The 21,364-nt window shown below is 41.7% G+C and overlaps 1 protein-coding gene across 7 annotated transcripts in view; it reads left to right on the top strand.

Moving 5' to 3' along the window:
• The window catches only part of WAPL (WAPL cohesin release factor), a 160,712-nt gene extending 158,149 nt beyond the window's left edge, over positions 1–2,563 (top strand). For all 7 annotated transcript variants that reach the window (XM_074591007.1, XM_074591008.1, XM_074591006.1 and 4 more), the window contains one exon: positions 113–2,563. In XM_074591007.1, the coding sequence (XP_074447108.1) occupies positions 113–178 (66 nt within the window). In that variant the 3' untranslated portion in view covers positions 179–2,563. The remainder of the gene's footprint in view (positions 1–112) is intronic.
• The last annotated feature ends 18,801 nt before the right edge of the window (positions 2,564–21,364 follow it).

Raw genomic sequence — 21,364 nt, 5'->3', positions numbered from 1 at the left:
CTGCTACCTAATTGTAAATACTGAAATTGCGAAATGAGCATAGCTCTCAAGTATTTTGAAGAGGTCTTACAACTGCTTGTTTGTTACTTGTGTTTTCTGTTCCCTTTTGCAGTGTGCTGTTGGAACAACAGGCCAGAAATCTATCTCTAGAGTGATTGAATACTTGGAACACTGCTAGATACTTAACTTCCGCTGCAGGCACTGTAATGCTGGAGCTACCCTTAGACAAAAGAAGTCGTCATGAAAGAACTCCTTGAAGGATATACCAAGAGCATTCATCTGTGTCATTCGTGTTCGGATTTTTAAGGCTACCTGGTCTCTTAACCATGCATTCAGCATTTTCTAAAAGACAGTTACTACATCAATCTGCAACTATCAAAAATGAGGGGAAAAAGGTTCTGAGGAAAATAAATAAAGAATCCATGCTGTTTATGATGCAGTGCAGTATTTAAATATTTTTGGCAGGGTTTACCCTCCCTATCTTTTTTTTCTTGCTTTGTTCGTGACAAGTTTCAAGGGGAAAAACTTGCTGCTGATAGTGCAACTGCTGTTTACTGTTGAGCCACTGTTTCATGCCAGCCAGGTGCAAAGGCAGCTTAGCTACTGAGGTATCAAACAAATGTTCTAATAAAGAAGTTCTGGACAGCAGCACCGCTCCTATTTGACTTTAATTTGCTCTTGCTTTTTTATTACTAGATTATTCCAAAATCATAAAAATATAAATTTTTAAATACTTTTGTGATTTTAACTACTGTCTATATTTAAAATTTGTTGGAATCCAAAGAGGCGAGGATTGGATAGTTTATTTTTTATACTGTTTTGATTGAAATTAGGTTGTTGAACTATTTCTCAGTTCTAAAGCTGTCGCGGCCCGTGTACTGTAAACCGATAGACCATAACACTTTGTAGTTCAAGAAGCATGCAAACCCATAAACGCATAAAGCCATTTGAGGGTATGTTATCCACAAAAGAAATAGGAACTGTAAAAAGTTGTGCCCTGTTTGAAAAAAGAAAGAAAGAAAAGAAAAAAAAAAAAAGATTCAATCCCAGGGTAGTTTACACTTCTAGTAAGCAAAAACTTTGAAATGCTGTTTTAATTTGTTTCAAGGAAGCACTCAAGATGTATTTTGTAATGCTCAATACAAAGAATTTGGATGTTTTTAGGGGGAAGAATTTTAAAGAAGCTAAAACACCAATGGGGATTAATGTTTCCAGCTGACATAATCTTTCTATTTCATTCTGCTGTAGTATGACAGAGTTTAAATGCATACAACACAAAGCCTTAAATTGCTGATATAGCTAAGATTTTGTTCAGTCTGAGGTCTAGTTCACAGCAAAGCATTGTGTTTGAAGACTTAAGTGGAACAAAGAATCCCAGAATATACATTACTTTTTTACACCATTTTTTTCTTGCACTCATTATTCAGACCAACGGAATTGGTAATTATTTTTATTAAGGTGGTCTTGAATATTTGCAGACTGTTCTGAGATCTGCCTCATCGACATTTTTAAATACCTGTATAGGTAGTTACATCATGTTATTCCATTGAATTTGTAAAACTTGAAGCCATAAAAATATTAGTTCTATGTATAATGAGGGGGAAATAACAGGAAATCTAACCTGCTTTTAGATCTTGTGTTATCTCCATGTATAAAGTTAAGAACTCGTGCTTTTGTATCAGTGCCAGCTGTAAATTTTTTACATACAGTGGCTGCCTTCTATGTCTTCCTATTTTTGATAATGCAGATTGTTGGGAATTCTGTAAGGAAGTAACTGATTAGTGGCAAAAATCCTATGTTGGTCATACTTTTTTGCGTTTTCTCTCATCACCTTCTAAAACTTAGCGTATCAGTGTAACTTAGAAAAGTTTTTGAGGTTGTATTCCCCTTTGGAAAAAAAAAAATAAAAAATCAGTATTGAGAGAGAAAGAAGCTTTATGTAAATGAACTACATCAGGAGGAAATTATTGAATACTTTGCCCATCTAGTTTTCTGATTTTAGAGACTTTTAATGGGATTTCAAATTGATTATGTAGTTTTCTGCGGAGAGATGGCAAGAGAAAATAAAATACAGATGCAACGATGGGGGAAAGCAGGGACAACTACCTTTCTTTGTTACACTGGTAATTGTTTGGGAATTGATTTACCTCAGTGTTTAACAGTTTTTTTTCAATGTAACTAATTGTCAAGCACTGACAAATGCAGATTTTTTTTTTTTGAGGGTGGGGGGAGAAATCACCCTGTGAACTGCAGTGCATTTTTGTGTGTTAGACCCTCAAATAACTCTGCATTAAAGGGTACTTGAGGCCAACTTGCAAATTAAAGTTTTAAAGTAACTTTTTTTCCATTGTAAATATTTGTGTAAATACTCTCAATTGGAAATTAGAACAGTAGAGTACTTTTCTGAATCCAATCCTATTTTTATTTTATACAGTATTTCTCAGCTGTGATCTTTGGAGCAAAAGCCAACGGCAGGAAAAATAGTTTGTACCAGTTTCATGAAGTATGTCTTTGGGTTTTTGTAAATAATTTTAACTCAAATAAAATTGCTACTTTCAATACATATCTTGTCTTTTAACATGTAATAAAACACTCCTCTGAGTGACTGCAGAAAGAAAGCAGTGTCAGGTAAATTATTAGAAGGAAAAAAAGAAAAGAGAGGAGGAAAAAAAAGAATGGAGGAGCATCCTGAAGGTAGTGCGCTGTTTCTCGCTGATGTGTTGGGACAACAACATTCACTGCCTGGAGCTGAGGTTGGGCTCAGCCAAACCAACTGAGGCTTGACGTTTTCTGGAGATGATGGACTCAATGTCTTGATGCATTTTTGGAGTTCTCCACACAAGTTGCTATTGATCCTGCAGCTGAAGGGGCCCGTAACAACTCTGAAGAGCTGTAGTTAGAATGACAAAAATAAGCTAAAGCATAGGGGAAATGGGGCAGTTCTTGTTATGCTGATACTTTTCAGGTGGCGGAGTAGGTATGTATGTGTGTGTGTGTTAATGGCTTCTTTCTTCAGTGAAAAATGAGACAATTACCGTGAGCATTGCTCTGTTTCTCTATTAATATGAATGATACTTTAATTTCAGGATAGATTTTTTTCCCATGGATTTTTTTCTTATTTGATACAACTAGGTACATACGATATGCAGTAATTCATGAGCTGTAAAGCGAATTGAATGTGATGTGTTATCTCTGTTGGCACTTCAGCCAGCATCAGCAAAATGTAACTTTATTTCTGTACTGTAAAGAGATGTTACTGGAGTTTGAAATACTGAGCAGTATGTTATTAGTATGTGGCGCTGCAGGAGGCAAATACAGCTTTGTGTAAGGAAATGTCTTTCAAAAAAAAATAATCGTAAGATCCAGAAAAGTATTTCCTCTTGGTTAATTTTGTCGGTACGTAATGGAGGCATTATGTGTGGATGCTCTCAGATGACATCAGCATTTTCAGATTAACAGGACAATTGTGAAGCTTTTGTAGAAGACTTGGGAGTCATAGCCTTTCACATAGATTATTTCACTTCTGGAATGTTTTGAAATGCATGATTTGCATAACAACAGACTGATCTGGCGTGATCTGTACAGCACTGATTTATCAGAAGCTTAATGGAAAAGCAGGTACCCGTGCTGGAGATGGCTTCTCGAGCTGGTCTAATGGAGTAGTTGTGCTGTCAGCAGATGGAGTCTCTCTGGGCAGAGACTGGTCAGTAATCCCAAAGGTATAAAAGCTTCGTTTTCCTTCAGCCCGCGCCCCTGTGCCAAGCCTGCAGCTGGAACGGTGCGGTTCTGCTGGGGAACTGAATAATCACAGCATGGCCACTTCTGGGTGGAATTCTCTTACCATTTTTAGGGTGTTATATTTTTTTAAACTTCTTGTGTAACAGAATATTCTAACAGGAGTTCTTGCTTTCAACGATATTTTCAGACTCAAGTACCTCACCGAATTGATAAAGATGTTTGTGGTGTCAGATGCACTAGCGAGTATTCTGTCTTCCCTCATTTTTCCTTTCTGGACGTGATTAATTCCTCTGTTGAGTAAGCAGAAGTCAAAGCACACTTGGTTAGCTGGGCTATCGCCAGGCAAGCCCACATGGCTTTTTCAGGAAAGCTTTTTTTCATTAATGTGGTACACCCTTTGTTTAAATGGCAAGGAAACCAAAAATGTGTATTTGATTTCAAAAGATAAAGAGGAGTTAAGTAGCTGCTATTCATCTGCATGAAGCCCTTCCTATAAGGATGGCTCGTTAATTGGGTTTTTGAAGAGGCTGGAATTTGCCCTGCTAGCGAGTGTTTTCAAAACCAGGCCAATGTAATCCTTGATGCTGCTGCTCCTCCTTCTCTGTGTGATATGTTAATTTGTCTTTGGGTAAAGGACACTACTGGATTATTTTAGCTACATGGAACAAAAGCCATTTATACATATTCTTTTTTTTTTTTACCTGCCCTAAAGGTCCCCTATCTAAGGGACTTTATTACTACATTTGCAGCATCCGTAAGTGCAGATAGTCTTACTGTAAATAACAGTGAAGCCATTCTAAATAATGCAGCTGCTTGAAGCCCTCGTATGAGGGTAGATTGATTTACTAATTCCACAAGGAGCTTCATTCCAGTTGTGAAGATGGAACTTAATTTGCAGCTATAGGTTAAGCCTCAGGTTGCCATGCTTGGTGTGGCGTGTCTGTGCGTGACAACGGGCACTCACCGGTGATGCAGAGGATGTTGTAAGGAGCCCTGGAAAAAGTCCTCATTGGGAGGAAAGTGAACTACGCTAGAGAAATTTGGCAGGCATGTTCATGCCTTTCACCTCCTGTCTGCCAAACTGTCTCTTAAGTCTCCTAACCCCCAGCTTCTGCTACTATCTGTTGAACTTCCATTTCACCAGCTTAGAGGAGTAAAGGCCAAAGAATTTCTTGATGTGTGGAAAGCTTGATTACTAAATAATAAAAAGAGTTCTTCAGACAGTAATACCTATTCCCTTCTATGCCCATGGTGTAGACCCCAAATTCTCATCTGTGGTGAGGTGGTCCAAAGTTACATAGAGGAAAGTTGATTGTTGGATAAATGTTAATAGGATAAACATTTGCAGGGTAAAATTAGGTGATACAGAAAAGAGGACTCTATTTGAAGTAAAGGAAAGAATAACGGGAATTTTATTTAGATTCACTGTTTAGTGTGGGAATGCTTTGTTTCCTGTATTACGACAGAAGATCTAGTTATGTCTCTGCATTTAATTTTTTAAGTGGGGAGGAAGGGTGTTAACCTGGAGTGTGAAGTGGATTAAATGGTTTTCATTCCACCTGTAAAGCTGAGCCTGTGACTGTGTCCTAGAAGAAGAGTGCAGTGTTGGTCAGGTGAGGGAGTAGTAATAGTTTGTGTCTCTGCTGCTCTTTTCCCTGAACTTTCTAGCTCTGTCACTTCACCCGCTTAAGAGGATTAAATGTATTCTCACCACTGAAAATAAGGAATAAAGACACTGAAAAGAGAATGTTCTACCAGGTGTGCCAAAGAGTTTATGTTTAATTGTGGAGATGAAGATTTACCACCTGGATTAATATACATCTGTTAAAGACCCAAACCAGACCTCTTCAAAAGGTTCTTAACTTTTGGGTTTTTCTTAACTTTTGTTTTCTCCTTCAACTTCACTGGTGTTTAATCAATAGAAACCAAAACTTGAGAAAAGTTACAAGGGCTACAATTTGGTGGAAATAAATAAATAAATAAAAAACAAACAAAAAACCCCCCAACAAACAGCTACTAGAAATATTTTTACTTTTTTCCATACCAAAGAAAATATATTTAACTAGCCTGTCTGATGGGAGAAGGACTCGTGAATGTGAGATATGTCCTAGTGCCAGCTGCTGCTGTTTGGTTTCCTTCTGTGTTACAATATTCTACTTGGTGGAAAGCAAACCTTGATGGAAAGTACATCGGAATGGATGTGTGCACGTGCACACAGCGTAGATACCTGTATATATAGTCATTTTGTTTCTCCCTAGTACCTAATGTACGAAAATCAAGGTGAAGGGCGTTGCTGGAGAAGTCTGAATGAGAAAGGAAAAGGAGTTGCGTTTGCATCAAATGGGGCCATTCAGGAGCTCCGCACACACCTTACTGCCCCTCGGAATGATCCCAAAGTTGTGACACTTTGGGTTTTTTTCATGGATGTGTGTGTTTGTTGTTGGCCTCCTTCGCCAAACATGTGGCTCTTGAAAGCCTTCTGGGGCAAAAAGTTTTAAAATGTCTGGCCTGTGTTGTTTTCTGCTCTGATGTTTAATTTATAGTCTTTCTTTGAATGGATTTTAACTACAAACCATAAGGAAAACTTGCAGGAAGATCACTTTGTGTCACAGCTTTACTCTTAGGCGTGAATTTAAGTTTGACAGGTTGATATTCAGGTTACTGAGCCGCAAAAATTAGTTTAGAAATGTGTTATATAAACTGCTGTATAACATCTGGTGTCATTTTGCTGCCTTCAATTTTTGTCTTCATTCAACAAGGAATTTTAAGGCAAAGCTTATCCAAATTAAAAACGCCATTGTGTTTGTCTACGTTAAAGTGCTATAATGAAATTATACTTTAGCGGCAGAAATGGAGCACTGTAAATTAAATAGAAGTGATGCAATTATTGTTTGTAGTCTCCTTTGCCCTAACTATTTTTAAAACCTGGCAATAAATTTTTAATAAGAAAAATTTAATCTTCCTAATGGAAAAATACAATTGGAAATTGTGTGGTGAGTATATTCATGCATATCACACATCTAGTTCTAAAATGGAGCTTCATCTTGCAAAACCACATTTTTTATTTGTGATACCTTAGATTACAATGAGAGTCTTATTGAGGATTTTGCAAGAACAAATTTTGTAGCTATTTTATCCCAGATAATCATAAAATTTCCTCCTTCCTTATTTGGTATAAGTTATAATGGTTCTTCAAGTATAATTTCAAGTGTGAGACAAAATTCAAATGTCATTTACATATTCCTGTAGAACATCAATTAAAGTCGCTGGTACAAACCAGTACTCTAGAACAATATGCTGGTCTATTATACATCCAGTCTAAGACTGTAAATAAAAAAAATAAAAATAATTCTGTTGACAGAACTAAATCAATTTATACGTTCCTCACAAAAAGAGAGAAATATATGGCTATCCTAGTGTTGCCGTACAGTGTTAAGAGGTTTATACAAAGATGAAATGCCCTGCAACTGTAATTTTATTTAACACTTGTGATTAGCATTCAGAAGTTTTCAGGAGAGCTGGTTTGTGCTGTTTGATTAACGTACGTAATGTAGCTTCAACTTTTTTAAATCTTCTGAAAATCACTAAGAGTCTGCTTTGGTTCTTGAACTTTGATAGCTGGGACCAAATGAAGTGGCTCTTGAACCACAGCTGTCTACACAATCCTACCCTTCTCTGTGAGGGTTTTTACTGGACGCAGTTTTCAAAACGCTGAATTCAAAGCCTGAAGTTGTTAACCTTAGGCTCTCCTGCATTATGCTGCTGTTCTTTAAAGCTGAGCTCAGCCTATATACCTTTTTCTGGGAGAAAGCCTCAGGCAGTGCTCAGTTCGTGCCTAGGTCTCAGCAGGAACAAAAGTCCTCCTAAGTCAGTGTGAACATAAGGTCAGACCTAGAGGAGGCTGGCTTGTGGAGGCCCATGCACTATGCACTTGAAATCCACTGAGCAGGGACATGACACCAAATACATCTGAAGAAGTTGGCATGTTTATAGGGGCTTTGCTGAGGTCACCAGAAGTGGCTGTCTCAGGCTCTGGCGCAGGAGCTCAAGCTGTTCACAAAGGAAAACTATATGATGAAGTTGGGGAAGGGACCTGCTTGGGCTGTTTCTGCTGAACACCAGGTTTTGCTGATACTGGAACCCCCACTGTGTGTTTCCTCGGCCCAGATTCAAAATACCCCTGGTTGCTGATCCATTGCTGGCAACATTCCAGTGAGAGGAGCATGTGGCACCATTGGAATGTACTTTCTCTCCTGACTCTAGCAAAAAAAAAAAATTGCACTAAGATGCTGGAAATGACACAACCAAAAGATCAAAAGGAGTTCTATGAACCCGGATTTCACTAACTACATACATGAGATTCTACTTAGACTTTGTGAGTATGCAGTTTGACTTCCCAAACAGGAGACGTGCTCTTAGAGAGGTGGAGATCATCTCCCTTTCAAACAGGATTTTAGGCATATGTAAGACAAGGATATCCAGAAAAGCAGGATTGTTCTGCACAGCCTTAGTCATTGTCTTAATTGATGATGTTTCCTCAACCGCAGTAAATGTCAGATTATTTCAGTAGCATGTGGAATTATTGATATCTGTAAATAAGAAATCTAGAGATTCAGACTTGTGAAAGAAAATAATATTTGTTAGCATGCTAGTGCTGAAACTTGTCATCCATCTGTGACCAATGGTGGGGACAGAGAATACCCTTAGTTAACAAGCTTTCCCTGGAGATGGAATCAGAGACATGGAGGTCTGACAGGGTGAAGAAGACCCAGCGTGCAAGTTATGACATATCAGAAACTGGATCAACATCTGGGCCTGGCATGTGGATGCACAGCACTTCCTGTTCTGAAGTGTCAAGTGTTTCTTGTGAGAATAAGATCCCACTGAGGTCTTTGAGGGGCTCCAAAGGGGTTGGCAATTAGCCCGGAAGTACCTTTCACTTCCCAAATGAGATTCCAGTAGTACCGTATGCCGTGTAGGATTAAGTTGCTATTTCCCAGCATATTGCAAAACGTATCACCTACAAACAGTTGCCACGAAGAGTACATGCACTACTGCACCATAAGCAACTTGGTTGCAACATTGGGACCTTATCAAGATACAGCTAAGGTCAGTATTCTGCCTTAAGTTTGGTGGTACACAGCATAACATCTGCAAATATGATGGTGGGCTCCAGAACCACAGTGGCAATAGGCTGCCAAGAGCTGCTTTGCTCTCTTCCACTGAATGCAGTTGAAAATTGCAGTACACAGCTGAGAAATCTCTTTACATCACCCCCTCTACTTCTTCCCCCATCTCTCTTCAATAACACCACTGAAAAAAATTTTAAAGAGAAAAGTCCTACTTAAGCAGAAGTACCCAAGAGTTGTTCTTCAGCACTAGGAAGAAACTTTTATTCTATTCTCTTCTTGTTCTAGGGAGAAAAAAATAAATTCATCCTGATCTACTGAAAAGACTCTTTCAAAATGTCTGCCATTTCAGGATGCCGAGGTTTGCTTCCACCAGTATAAGATCCAGGCTGCTTCATGACACTGGGTTTATGGCCCAGCTTTCCAGTTCCACAGTAATACTAAGCTGACATGAAGTTATCAATCCTGAATTTTTCACATCACAGTAAGGGCCAGCACTGACTGGTCTGCAGAGCACCACCCAGTAGTGGTAGAAAATAGGAGGTGGTTAATCAGAAGTGAACTCACCAGCCACGATGTCCAATTGTAAGAATAGATATTTACTGGAGTATAACTAGTTATTCAAGATGCTGTGAAAAGTGTGAAACCCATAATCTCTTACTCTCAGTGTTTCAGAATAACCATTGTTGTAAGCATCAAACTGCAAAGGAACAAAAGGAAGATTGCAGGTCTTTTGCTCTTTTTACTCTCATAAGGAGAGAACCAGGAGGCCCGCGAAGATTCACAACCCAGCTTTGAATACAGCTTGCCAAAACAAGCTCCTCAAGATCCTGAGCTCAAGAGCGACAAGTATTCCTCTAGCAGGTTTCATGCTGACTCCTTTATCTCTGTAGAAATACAGTAACTGTTGGAGGCATGTTGTGACGCTGCCTCCTCTGATCTCCCTGGCAGCTGGCAATAACCCCAAGGAATTCTCTTGCTGAGTTTCTCTGGCTCTCCAGAGCACTTGAAGGGCTGTTGAAGTTATGTCCTAAGTCCTGGCTCTGTGATGCTGTGCCCCATGGTGGTGGGGGAGATCTGAGATCTGCCCTGCTATGCATATGAGCAAAGGAGGTAAGTGTGTGTGTCCGTACTTGGCTCTAGATGCCTCATTTCTGCAAGGAGCTCTGTAAACACACTTGCAGGCTTATGTGGGGGACACAGCACAAGGAGAGCAGAGTAGTTCATTGCTACTCAGAAGCTGTCATACTGGTTTATGCTGTTCCTGTCACGCTGGCTGGGAACTGCTCATGTTACTGCATAACAGGTACTGTGCTCTGGTCAGACTGAAAAGTGTTCGAAGGAGATCTTCTGAACATACAGATTGCTGGTAATAATGTGGAATTTGGGATAAGAATATGAGATTTTATGAAAGGCAAGTGAAAATAAGGTGTTAAATTGCATCCTGCATAGAGTTAAATGGATTATGAAACATGAGAAAAGCCACCACACCTGCTGGAGTCCACAGATGACTTTATGAAAGAGATTTTACATGAATGTAGGATGTCTCTAGTTAGGTTCCTTGCAGCACTTCTGCTTAAACACATGATTAACTAAAGAGACATCACTGCCAGCGTTCTGGCAGACACACAATGCTCTAGTCTCTTACTGTTTGTCACTATTTGCAAAAGATTTGAAGACCAAGAGCATATTGATTAAAAATAGACTTCTTGGAAACTTGGTGGAGGGAAAAGTGTCAAGTAGGTGCCAATGTCAAAGCATGAACTGTATAGGAATGACAAGAGCTGATTATCAATGACTACCAGGCCCAACTGGTGTGGATCAAGAGCCCTAAAGCAACTCAGCAAATGGCTGTGGTTTATAACATGTCACTTACAGTTGGAACTAAAGGAAAGACTGTGACCACAAGCTTTCAAAAGAGCTTCAGAAATGATCCTACTAACCGCAGGCTAGGCTAGCAAGTTTAACTTCATTCCAAAAGAAATTGCTAGAAGTTACACACTATAATAAAGCAGAGGCTGCTGATGAAGTACTTGGCTAAATATTGGGGGAACCAGCTGCTGTAATATTAAGAGAAACCGCAAGTAAGGATTGTTCATGAAACTCCTAAGGAGCTCCTAAGTAAGCAGATAGGCATGACACAGTTAATATAAAACCATGCAAATGTTGGCTGAAAGGAACGCGGGAGATCATGTAGCCCAGACTTGGGCTTGAAGTGAGATGGGTGACCAAGCTACTTCAGGTCAGCCCTGGCTTTGTCTAGTCCAGTTTTGAAAACCTCTAAGGATGGCGATTTCACAGCCTCTCTAAGTAAACCACACCAGTGCTGTACTAGTCTCCTAGTGGAAAAAAATAAGGTGTGCTTGTCAAATTTAAAAAATGTTTAAAAAAATTTTAAAAAGTATTCGCTAAAGCCTCCTAGAGATCCTAAGCTACGCATAGAGAGAAAAGTCCTCTATTGGACTGATAACCTTCAATCCAAGAGCTTAAAAGAGAAGAGCTGAGAAGAAATAACAACCCCATCCCTGCAGGAATGGAGGACACTGCTGAGTTACCAAGGGATGTCAGCTGAGTGCTGCAGTGCTGCATGGGTTTGTGATTGACTTGACAAGGGGAGTGTGGTGGGTGGGAAGGGTGATGGACTGCAGGTGTTTGGCAGTCTGCGGGTATTTGGTTATTCATGATAGTCAAATACATTAAGTTAGAGTACAAATTAACTGTCACCACTAGAAAAAAAAAAAAAAGTCTAACTAGTCAGTTTCAGCAGAGGGCAGAAAGACAATTATAACACTAGGCTTTATTAGGAAACAAACAGAAAAATAAAACAGGAACCATCGTCATATCACAGGATGTATCCATGATGTTGCCTTGTTTTGAATACAGCATGGATTTTAGAAGATAGCAAGACAGAGGCAGATGCAAAACTCAGCCTCTTTATCTTCCTTTCTTCTGCTTTATACCTGAATAACCAGCAATATGGACTAGCCAGAAGAAGTTAATAGCCCAGAATTCTTCAGCTTGACGAAGAAATAACAACTGGAGGTATACGACTGAGAACAAAAAACTCAAATACGATGTGGAAAACATAAATAGGAAATGACTGATTCTCCCAGAGCTCTCCTTCATTCCTACAAGACGGAGCCCAGTGCAATTACCAGGTAACAGAATTTAAAATAAGCAAAAGAAAGTACATTTTAACACAGCACAGAATTAAACTGTGGAACTTGCTGCCTCACAATACTGGGAACTATTCACTCTGAACATCTTACTGCTAAGCATTAACCTTTGCATACAAGGCAGCTAAAATTCACAGCAATGCATGAGGGAGTAGTGGCAGGTCTCTCTGGTGTTGGTCTCTCCTTTCAAATTTTGCATCAGTCCCCCCACTCCTTACTGTGCCGTTTGTGGCAGTACATATGTTCTGCAGTGTGTACATGCAGCAGGAGCAGCTTTACTTGGAGCCTAATTCCTCACTTAGACAGCAGTGTCCCAGACGCCACTATGCTTCAGGATTAGCTGGGCTTAAAGAGTCGTGTCCCTGACTGACAATCCTAGCGTGGCAGACTGGCCAGACCCTGGCTCCCCCATGGGGCGAGGAGGTTTCCACCCCCACTGCTAAAGCACTCTCCTTTCTACAGAAGGATGTCCTTGCATCTGCTTGGATGGTAGCATGGGTCTATTGCCATTTCTTCCATAATTTTTGTATATATTTTCCAGAGCTCACTGTACATCCATTTATCCCCTTCCTGCTTCTCTTCTAGCTCTAATTTCCCTTCACCTCCCTGCTTTCTCACAGACTCCATATGCCTTCCAACCCCCATATAAATAATTTGTATTATTTTCAAAAACAGTTTGAGTCCCCTCTGAATAACGTGCTACACTCAGATTGCATTTCCAAAAATACTAAATAAATACCAGAGTCAGACAGACATGCCATGGCAGCAGATCTTGCTCACATTTTGACCCTGGGTAGAGTTCCAGTTTCTGATGGCTTGAGATGGCTTCAGTTCAGTTGTCATACATATCCCCTTGAGCTGTTCAGGTCACATGAAACCAGGCTGGTGAGAAACCTCCTTAGCCAGACTTTCTGCTGCTCACTGCTTGGCACATTACACACGCCTTTCAAGGGAGCTCAGCTCTTTCATTAATGACGTTTTCCCTGTGGCTTCCTCAGGATGACAGGGAGGGAGCTGTGAGATGGATGTCCAGCCACGGAGATCAGTGAGGGGGCAGCCGGAGCCACAGGCACGCTCCCATGTACCCTATGGAATGCTGGTCTCAGGGCAGTCTGTATGCTGAGAACCACAGTTCATATCCCCATGAAGTGGTAATGCTGAGCTCAACCCCTGCACCATCACACACTGATTGTTCTGAGTCCATCCAAGGACTCAGCATGGTTAGGAAAGTCAGCCTTCAAACAGGACTCTCTAAACTTAATTGCATATGGAAGTGACACAAATTCAAGGAGCAGCTCGCAGAAATGTACACTGCTCTGCTGTAAGTCCAGCTCTGTCTTAATTATTAAGGAGTGGTATTTTTAGTCGTCATTTGCAATAGATTCCACATGTCTGAAACCTTACTTCCATGAAAGTTCATCACAATGTCAAGTATTTAATTAATTATAACCTTTATTTTAAAGGTGTTACTGCTATTAGTAGAAATGTTTGTAGAAACCTATTTGATTCCTTTCCTGTCCCCTCCCCACTGCAAATGCTAAACAATCCTATGAGCTTTAGCCATGTTTTCTAACATCACAGAGTGCCAAGTTTGCCTAGGATATAAATATAAATCCAGAGAAGGGGGAGGCAGGAAGAGTTGGTTTACAAGAATATGGAGATTCTTTCAAAGAAATATATAAATGTCTTAAGCTAAATTCAACAAGTAATCTGCTATTCTGCCAATAAGAAATGTATACTTTTAAAACAAGTACAGTAAAAAAAAATTGCAACACTTGCGATCTTTCTTACAAAAAAAATATCCTTAAACAGTTGGCAGCTCTCAGTATCATTTGCCTAAAGTCATAGACTAATTTAAATTTAAGAGCACATTACCATGACAACTTTTAAATCTTGCTACATTCTCTTCTTACGACTTGATTATTTTTTTTTGCTGTACTTTCTTCAAGAAAAGTGATCTGTAGTCTGGAACCTTCACCATGTGCAAGGACCTTCATCCTGCACTTTTAACTCTGAGTGCTCTTTGAATACTACTGCGACAACATAGAGCAGGCTTAAAGCATGTTACCTTCAAAATCTTTTTTATGAAGAAAGAAAGCATATCATATATAAAAAGTCAAGTATTTATGTTAGTATAATTGAAATCGTAAGTCTAATCAAAGAATCATTATTAGTCCAGATCTAATTATTACAGAAAAATAAAAAACACTTCACTACAGAAAAAGTTGCAATAATAATAAAATTAACAATACAGTCAAAATTGTTATACTCACACTTCCTAGCTTCTTCCCCCTTTCCTGGTGTTTCCTGCCACTGCTTCTTGGGATCTTCAGGTTGGTGGCTTCTAGTCTGGTGGTAGGGGTGCTAAGGTTGGTCACCAGCACATAGGGTCTTTTGCTGGGAGGAATGTGATGCTGATGGCTGCATCTTTCTCACTCTGCGATCCACTTGGAGTCTTTTTTATGTTTGACAACAGGCTTTCACACCTTGTTGTTTCATCACTGGTTTGCAACTCCACACGATATCCAAATTTACCGTATGTGATATATCTTGCATAGACTAGAAACTTGTTCTTTTTTCCATTATTCATAAAAACGTGGTTTTGTCTAACTCTAGGTCTGTATTTCTTTTTAATGGAAAATAATGGTTGATTAGTTTATAGCTGTGGAGTCTCCAGTGGCAAGGCTGTGCCTCATAGTTTGTCATCTTGCGCTTGTACTCCTCCCCACTGCATCCTGTATCTCCACCTCTCAAGGCCTCCGCTATCATCCCAGGCCTGTATTTCTCCATGCTACATCGTTATGTTGGTTGTATCTTGTTCTGCACAGAACAACTACTTGTTACTCCTGTCTGTACACAACTATGGTGGTACCATACAAGGATAAGCAAAAGTAAAAACAAATCTATAACCACCTGGTCAGTAGAAAAAATGCTGTTACAGCTAAGCCAAGTTAAAAAAAAACTTGCAGGCAGGTCAGCAAATATTCAGCTGAAGGAAGCCTAGCATGACTCAGTGTGAAGCCTTGCAAACTTAGTTCAAAGCACGTGGCCTGTTATTAACAGTGTCAATGTCTGATACAGGGCTACAAGCAGGCAACCGTCACATCAGCGGGACGCAGTAAGCGATGCAGTAAGTAATGCTGCTGTGTTACTTTCCAGCTGCAGTTACAGCAGTGCCTGCCCTGCTGACAAAAATAAGGCTATACAGGTGCAGAGCAGCAACATCTGGGATCTTAATTACTGCTCATACAATAAAAGAATCCAGCCTGCCTTTACGGTCTCGCTCCAAGTTGGCTGGGCAGATGCTTGAGTGGAAAAATAGCTTACTGGTGAGATCAGCCTGTTCAATCCAGGGAAGTGAGAAGAGCAGCTCGTTATTAAAATAGAAGGCAAAATGAGGCAATTCCTCAGCCTGTCAAATAACTGGGTAAATCTTTTCAGAGTCTTTGCTCCATGTGCTTTGTTAGATTTGAGTCCCTCTGTCCTATGAGAGTAAAAAAATCTTGGCAGGGGAAACGCTGCTTTCACAAGTACCAAGCTTTTAAAAATTAATACTTTGTTCTTATAAAAGAAGGTTGTTGAAAGAGCTCAAGGTTCAGACACATTTTAAATAATACTTTGCATATTTTCAGGAACACCATCTGGTTTTCACTGGAAGCACAATGAGGCTACAGATGAGTCCGTTCCCTGTAACCAGGGAAGGGAAGCAGTAGTCCCTGCTGTGCCAGGAGGCCTAGCAGTTGGGAGACAAGTGGCTTATGGTTGTCCAGAGGCCTCTGAAGTGACTTTGACCAAATGCCCTTTGAAGTTCCCCACCCTGGCGCACTCCAGAAAGTTCATCCAAGTTAACGAGGCAGGCCACACCAGCTAAAACTTCATTAAACCTTCAGAATGGATGCTAAGCCCATGCTTTAGTTTAATTCACAAATGGGATTGAGCAAAGCGTTTACCAGCTCTCCCTGACCCAAATCCCCAAAGGCTCGAAGTGAGCTTAAAACATCTCTGCCCTCCTGCTTCTAGGCCAGGCTGTAAAACGAGGATGTGCATGTTACCTCCTCGCAGTGACCGGGCCCACACGCCAGGCGAAGGGCGTCCAGGTGGCAGCCCGCCTACGCGGGCAGGCACCGGCTTCGCACCCGCCTGCTCCCCTCAGCGCGGCGGCCATCTGCTGGGCCGGGCCCTGGGCTGTTATCCCGCCCTGCGCAGCGCTGCTCCGGCCCGCAACGCCGCCGAGAGCAGCGTCCGGCCAGGGCCGGGGCCGCCGCAGCCGTTGGCGGCCGCTAGCGACCGTTGGCGGCGCGAGGCGGGGGCGGGGCGGGCGCGCGCGCGGGGCCCTCCCTCAGCGCTGACAGGAATGGCCCCTCCCGCCGCCCCTCAGCTCCTCAGGGAGCGCTGGGGGGAAGTGTGTCGAATACATCCGTTCAGTTCGGGTTAGTTACTCGCTGCTGCTTCCCCCGGGTGCGACGCCGGGAGGCGGTGGGATGTCACCCCGTAGCCGGAGGGGAGTTCTCACCAGCTGCAGCCTCCCCTCATCCCAAAATCCATCCCGGATGGCTGTCTTCAGAGTTCCTCTGTCAGTCTAGGCTGCCATGTAGGTGTGAAAACCAAGATGTGCCAAATGCCTCAGATGTCCAAGCACCTGCTCATCTGCAGGGATGGAGGCTGTGGCCCTGGCACAGTGGTAAGGGATGGGGTGGGGGCCATGCCACCCAGAGAATTTGACGGCCAGCCCTGCACCACGACAGCATAGTGCCAAGTCCTGCCGACAGCCTTCAGGGCCATGCCCGCAGTCCTGCACAGACATGTGGCTCCCCAGCAGCAGCAGGAGTTGGAGGCTTCCAGAAAGTTTCTCAGGCAGGTCAGCAGGCAGGGCCCTCGCCAGCCCCAACTCAGCTGGTGCTGGCCAGTGGTTCCTTCCCCTGGGTTTTGGGGAGAGGTGACAGCTCTACGCCAGCAAGAAAGGAGGAAGCAACTTCATGCCACCATGCTTGTGCACCTTGCAAGGACACATGGCCACTCCCCATGTGGTTGCCACTAGGTGCCAGAACACCCCTTGGCCTCAAAGGCCTAAAAAAGCCCAGCTGTTTCACTGCTTCTATTTGCTTTTAGTAACCACCAGAGGATGACCTGTTAAGGCATTAAATTCTTCACAGGTCAGAACTCATAGTAAAATTCTGTAGGTAAAGAAGGTGTTTTCTCTTGTGAACTTTTGATGAGACAGCCACTCCTCTGCTGCTCTCCAGGGCTGTGTTTGAGGCAACAACTAGTTGTGAATTTCCTGTGGAAACCTTTTCCCTTATATAAAAGGTTATAGTGATTTGTTATAGTTGAAACTGTAGGAAAACAATAGTGAATTCTGTGTTTTCTGACGTGAAGAAAAAAATATGAATTAATTTGAATAGGGTTGATGTATCCAGTTTTAGTAATGTTTACAGGAATATATTTCATAGAATCATAGAACTGTTAGGGTTGGAAGGGACCTTAAAGATCTAGTTCCAACTCACCTGCCATGGGCAGGGACACCTCCCACTAGATCAGGTTGCTCAGAGCCCCATCCAGCCTGGCCTTGAACACCTCCAGGGATGGGGCTTCCACCACCTCTCTGGGAAACCTGTTCCAGTGTCTCACCATCCTCATGGTGAAGAACTTCCTCCTAACGTCCAGTCTGAATCGTCCCATCTCTAGTTTTGATCCATTCCCTCTAGTCCTACCATTACCTGATATCCTAAAAAGTCCCTCACCAGCTTTCTTGTAGGCTCCCTTAAGACACTGGTAGGCCACTGTAAGGTCTCCGCGGAGCCTTCTTTTCTCCAGACTGGACAACCCCAACTCTCTCAGTCTGTCCTCATAGGAGAGGTGCTCCAGCCCTCTGATCATCCTGGTGGCTCTTCTCTGGACATGTTCCAGCACATCCATATCTCTCTTCTAGTAGGGGCTCCAGAATTGGACGCAGTACTCCAGGTGGGGTCTCACGAGAGTGGAGTAGAGGGTGAGAATCACCTCCCTCAACCTGCTAGCCACACTTCTCCTGATGTGGCCCAGGATACGATTGGCTTTCTGGGCTGCTGGTGCACACTGACGGCTCACGTTGAGTCTCTTGTCTACCAGCACCCCCAAGTCCTTTTCTTCAGGGCTGCTTTCAAGCCAGTCACTGCCCAGCCTATATCGGTGCTTGGGATTGCCCCGACCCAGATGGAGGACCTTGCACTTGGTCTTGTTGGACTTCATGAGGTTGGCATGGGCCCACCTCTCCAGCCTGTCAAGGTCCCTCTGGATGGCATCCCTTCTCTCCAGCGTGTCAGCTGCCCCACACAGCTTGGTGTCATTGGCAAACTTGCTGAGGGTGCACTCTATGCCACTGTCCATGTTGTTGATGAAGATGTTATTTAACTTACTCTTATTTAACTTATTAAGTTTTACTTAATAAGTTACTTTACTTAATAAGTAGTTAATTTAACTACTCTTATTTATTTAACTTACTCTTCAGTTTGGAAATTTACATTCTCCTTTTTCATTAGGAGACCAGACAAAGTGAGTAAAACATGGTTCTAAATGTTAAGATCCACATTTTGAAGGTGTGTTGTGTCTCCTCTGCCCCAGAGGGAGACTGTGGTCTTCATGCTGCTGTGTCCCACATCTTCCTTCAACCCTGCCTACCGAGTCATTATCTCCCCCATGCCAGCAGTGTTTGATGCCGCGTGATTTACTTCTCCCCACCATGCGCTACACAGTCCTTTCATCCCCATTGCTGTCCTGTATGCCAGCTCGTGATCTGCTTTCCTTCTATGCAAAGGCTGAGGGTTATATGTATGCAGGAATAGTCCGTGGTAGGACCTGTATGACTGTGGAAAAGCTAGATGGGGAAAGTCAAGCATGAACAGTACTGATGGTTTGCTGTATGGTGGAAATTGCTGTAATTTACAGATGTATGGATGGTGCTGATGTGAAACAGATCAGAATTTGAGTGACCGATGTTGAAGGCGCATATTTCTGTAGAAATTAGAAAAGGACTTCTGCAATCATTTTGGGCATAATTGGCTACCCATAGTAGACAGTTACGAAAGCTACTTGGTGCCACTCGTTACTTGGGAGCTTACCAGCAAGTGGATGCATGCTTAATGACACGATCCATTCAGTTGCAGTTACTTCAATATTGAACACTTGTTCCTGTAGATGTGAACTCTGTGTGAAAGGACATAAGCATCAAACTGCAAACAAAACATGAAATAGACCCTGGCCCCTAGGGATGCACCAATGCTGAGGCAGGCACACTCTTCACGTAGACAAAAAGAAAGCAATACAATGAAGGTTGACATGTTACTGTTTGGGCCTTTAAGAAAAATTCTTTTTCACGTATGTGCAGGTGAAATGATGGAGTACTTACAAAACCCCCCAACCTATTAGTAAGTGGCTTTGACTCTTGATCAACGTGCTTATACCATTAAAGATCTTTGCATAAAACAGAAAATGGCCTAATTTAACACTGCAGAAACTAAGCAGATGATGGCTGGAGCTTAAGCAATTAATAATTAAGAAGCAGGAGATAGAAGATAGATACTACCTGAGAAGAAAACATGCTGTGTAATGTAGAAGAGACTGAAGTGCATAAACAGTGAAGATGTGACTTGGATACTTTATTTCTGGGCAGCGTTTTGTCAAAATACCACTGTGTTCCAGATTTAAGACTCCAGTGGAATATAGATTAATTAATAGAAAGGAATCACTCTTGCAACTGTATTACTGCTTACTCAGTTTTGGAAGCTCAGGAGGTTTTTGACTTCTTAAGGAGTTTCACTGCCAAAAGCACTTTCTAATTTCTATGGTTAGACAACAACTTAGATAGAATACATACCTTGTTTTGTGTTTTTTTTCCTGATCCTGACCATTACACAGGGAGTGAAAAGGGCTGTAAGTGGTTCCTTGCTAAAATCCAGGCATGCAGTTTCTATTTTAAAACTTGAGTGTATGTTTTTATGCCACAATACTGCTGACTTAGCTTTAGCTATACATAGTTCCTTGCCCTCTGTCCAAGCCATTTTTAACTTCACTGTTCTGTTTTAAAGAAAACTGAATTGGAAAGGAAACATGCTTCTAATTCAGTCTTTTTTTTTAACCTCAGTGGAGATGAAAATTGAAGTTGCTCTTGAGGGAAGAGTAATAGATGGACCAGAACTGTTTAATATCAGAGTCATAATTCATACTGCGCACATCCCATTACAGAAGTACAAATTGTACTGTTCTTGAAATTTCAATGTTTTTTTTTTTCTCATTTAAAACAGGGATTCGATCTCTTCATTTTCTATAGAGACTTTGGTGTCTTCATTGACTTCACAGTACAAAATCTTCAAGCAAAACCTGGCTTCTCTGAGGACTATGAGGTAAACATTGGCTTGATAATGATAATTAAAAGCAGAAGTTTTCTTTCTGCTGAATCACTTCTTTTCTTATCCCATATGTTTCTAGGTAATACGCTGCTTGTTACTAAGTTTTTATATGTACTTAAGAGTATAGGAAGGCTTGTGAGTAGGCTGCATTTGAGAAAGTTAGTTGCAGCTGAGCCAAATTCCTAATGATTATATTTAATTGTTATGATCATGGGCCCATCCCAGTTGCTGTGAATTTTAGATAGACCCTACCCGGTGGCAGAACCTCAGTAGCCTAGTGAATTCAATAGGAGTGTCTCTCCTAGCGAAAATAATGAAGGGAAAAAGAGGAGGTGGTCATTCTCTTGTGGATCCATGTGTGCCAATTGTATTGCTTCCAATCGTTCATCGTTGCTCCCTGGCTATACTTTCTTGCCTTCACAGCTTGTTATCCATTGACAGACAACTGAGCAGTCCCTGTGCAACTCTAGTTTTGCTTCAGAAAAAAGTATGTCAGATTCACTGTGACCTCAACAAGGTCAAAAGCTGATTTTGTCAACTGGTCATCATAGCTAAGATGCTGGAGTTGTGTTCTTCTCCCTGTTTTTAACTGACATAATTATGCTGTCAAAATGTGTTTGTGTAAACCAAGCTGCAGTGTGTTTGCAACATTAGCACTAGTGTGGCTGGTCTAACACTTCCTTCTAATTACAATTTGCATATTGGAATTCTTTAAGCTGAAGAGAATTAGTAGGGTAAGTAGAGTTGCTCCTGTCCTTGGAGCTAAAGGCCATGGCTTCACCTTCCACCCAGCTCCAGAGCTGTCTCAGAGGCTTTCTTCAGGGTAGAAGAGCATACGAGAGCCTTGTTAGGGTAGTGACTGTCAGCCTGGATGGATGTGTATGTGGTTAGCAAGAGGGTGATGGTGGTGGAGACTGTAGTTGGCAGAAGAATTGAT

The sequence above is a fragment of the Larus michahellis genome, chromosome 6 (assembly GCF_964199755.1).
Source record: "Larus michahellis chromosome 6, bLarMic1.1, whole genome shotgun sequence".
Taxonomy (NCBI): Eukaryota; Metazoa; Chordata; class Aves; order Charadriiformes; family Laridae; genus Larus; species Larus michahellis.
Note: the sequence above shows the minus strand (reverse complement) of the source record. Positions and strands in the feature narration are given on the sequence as shown.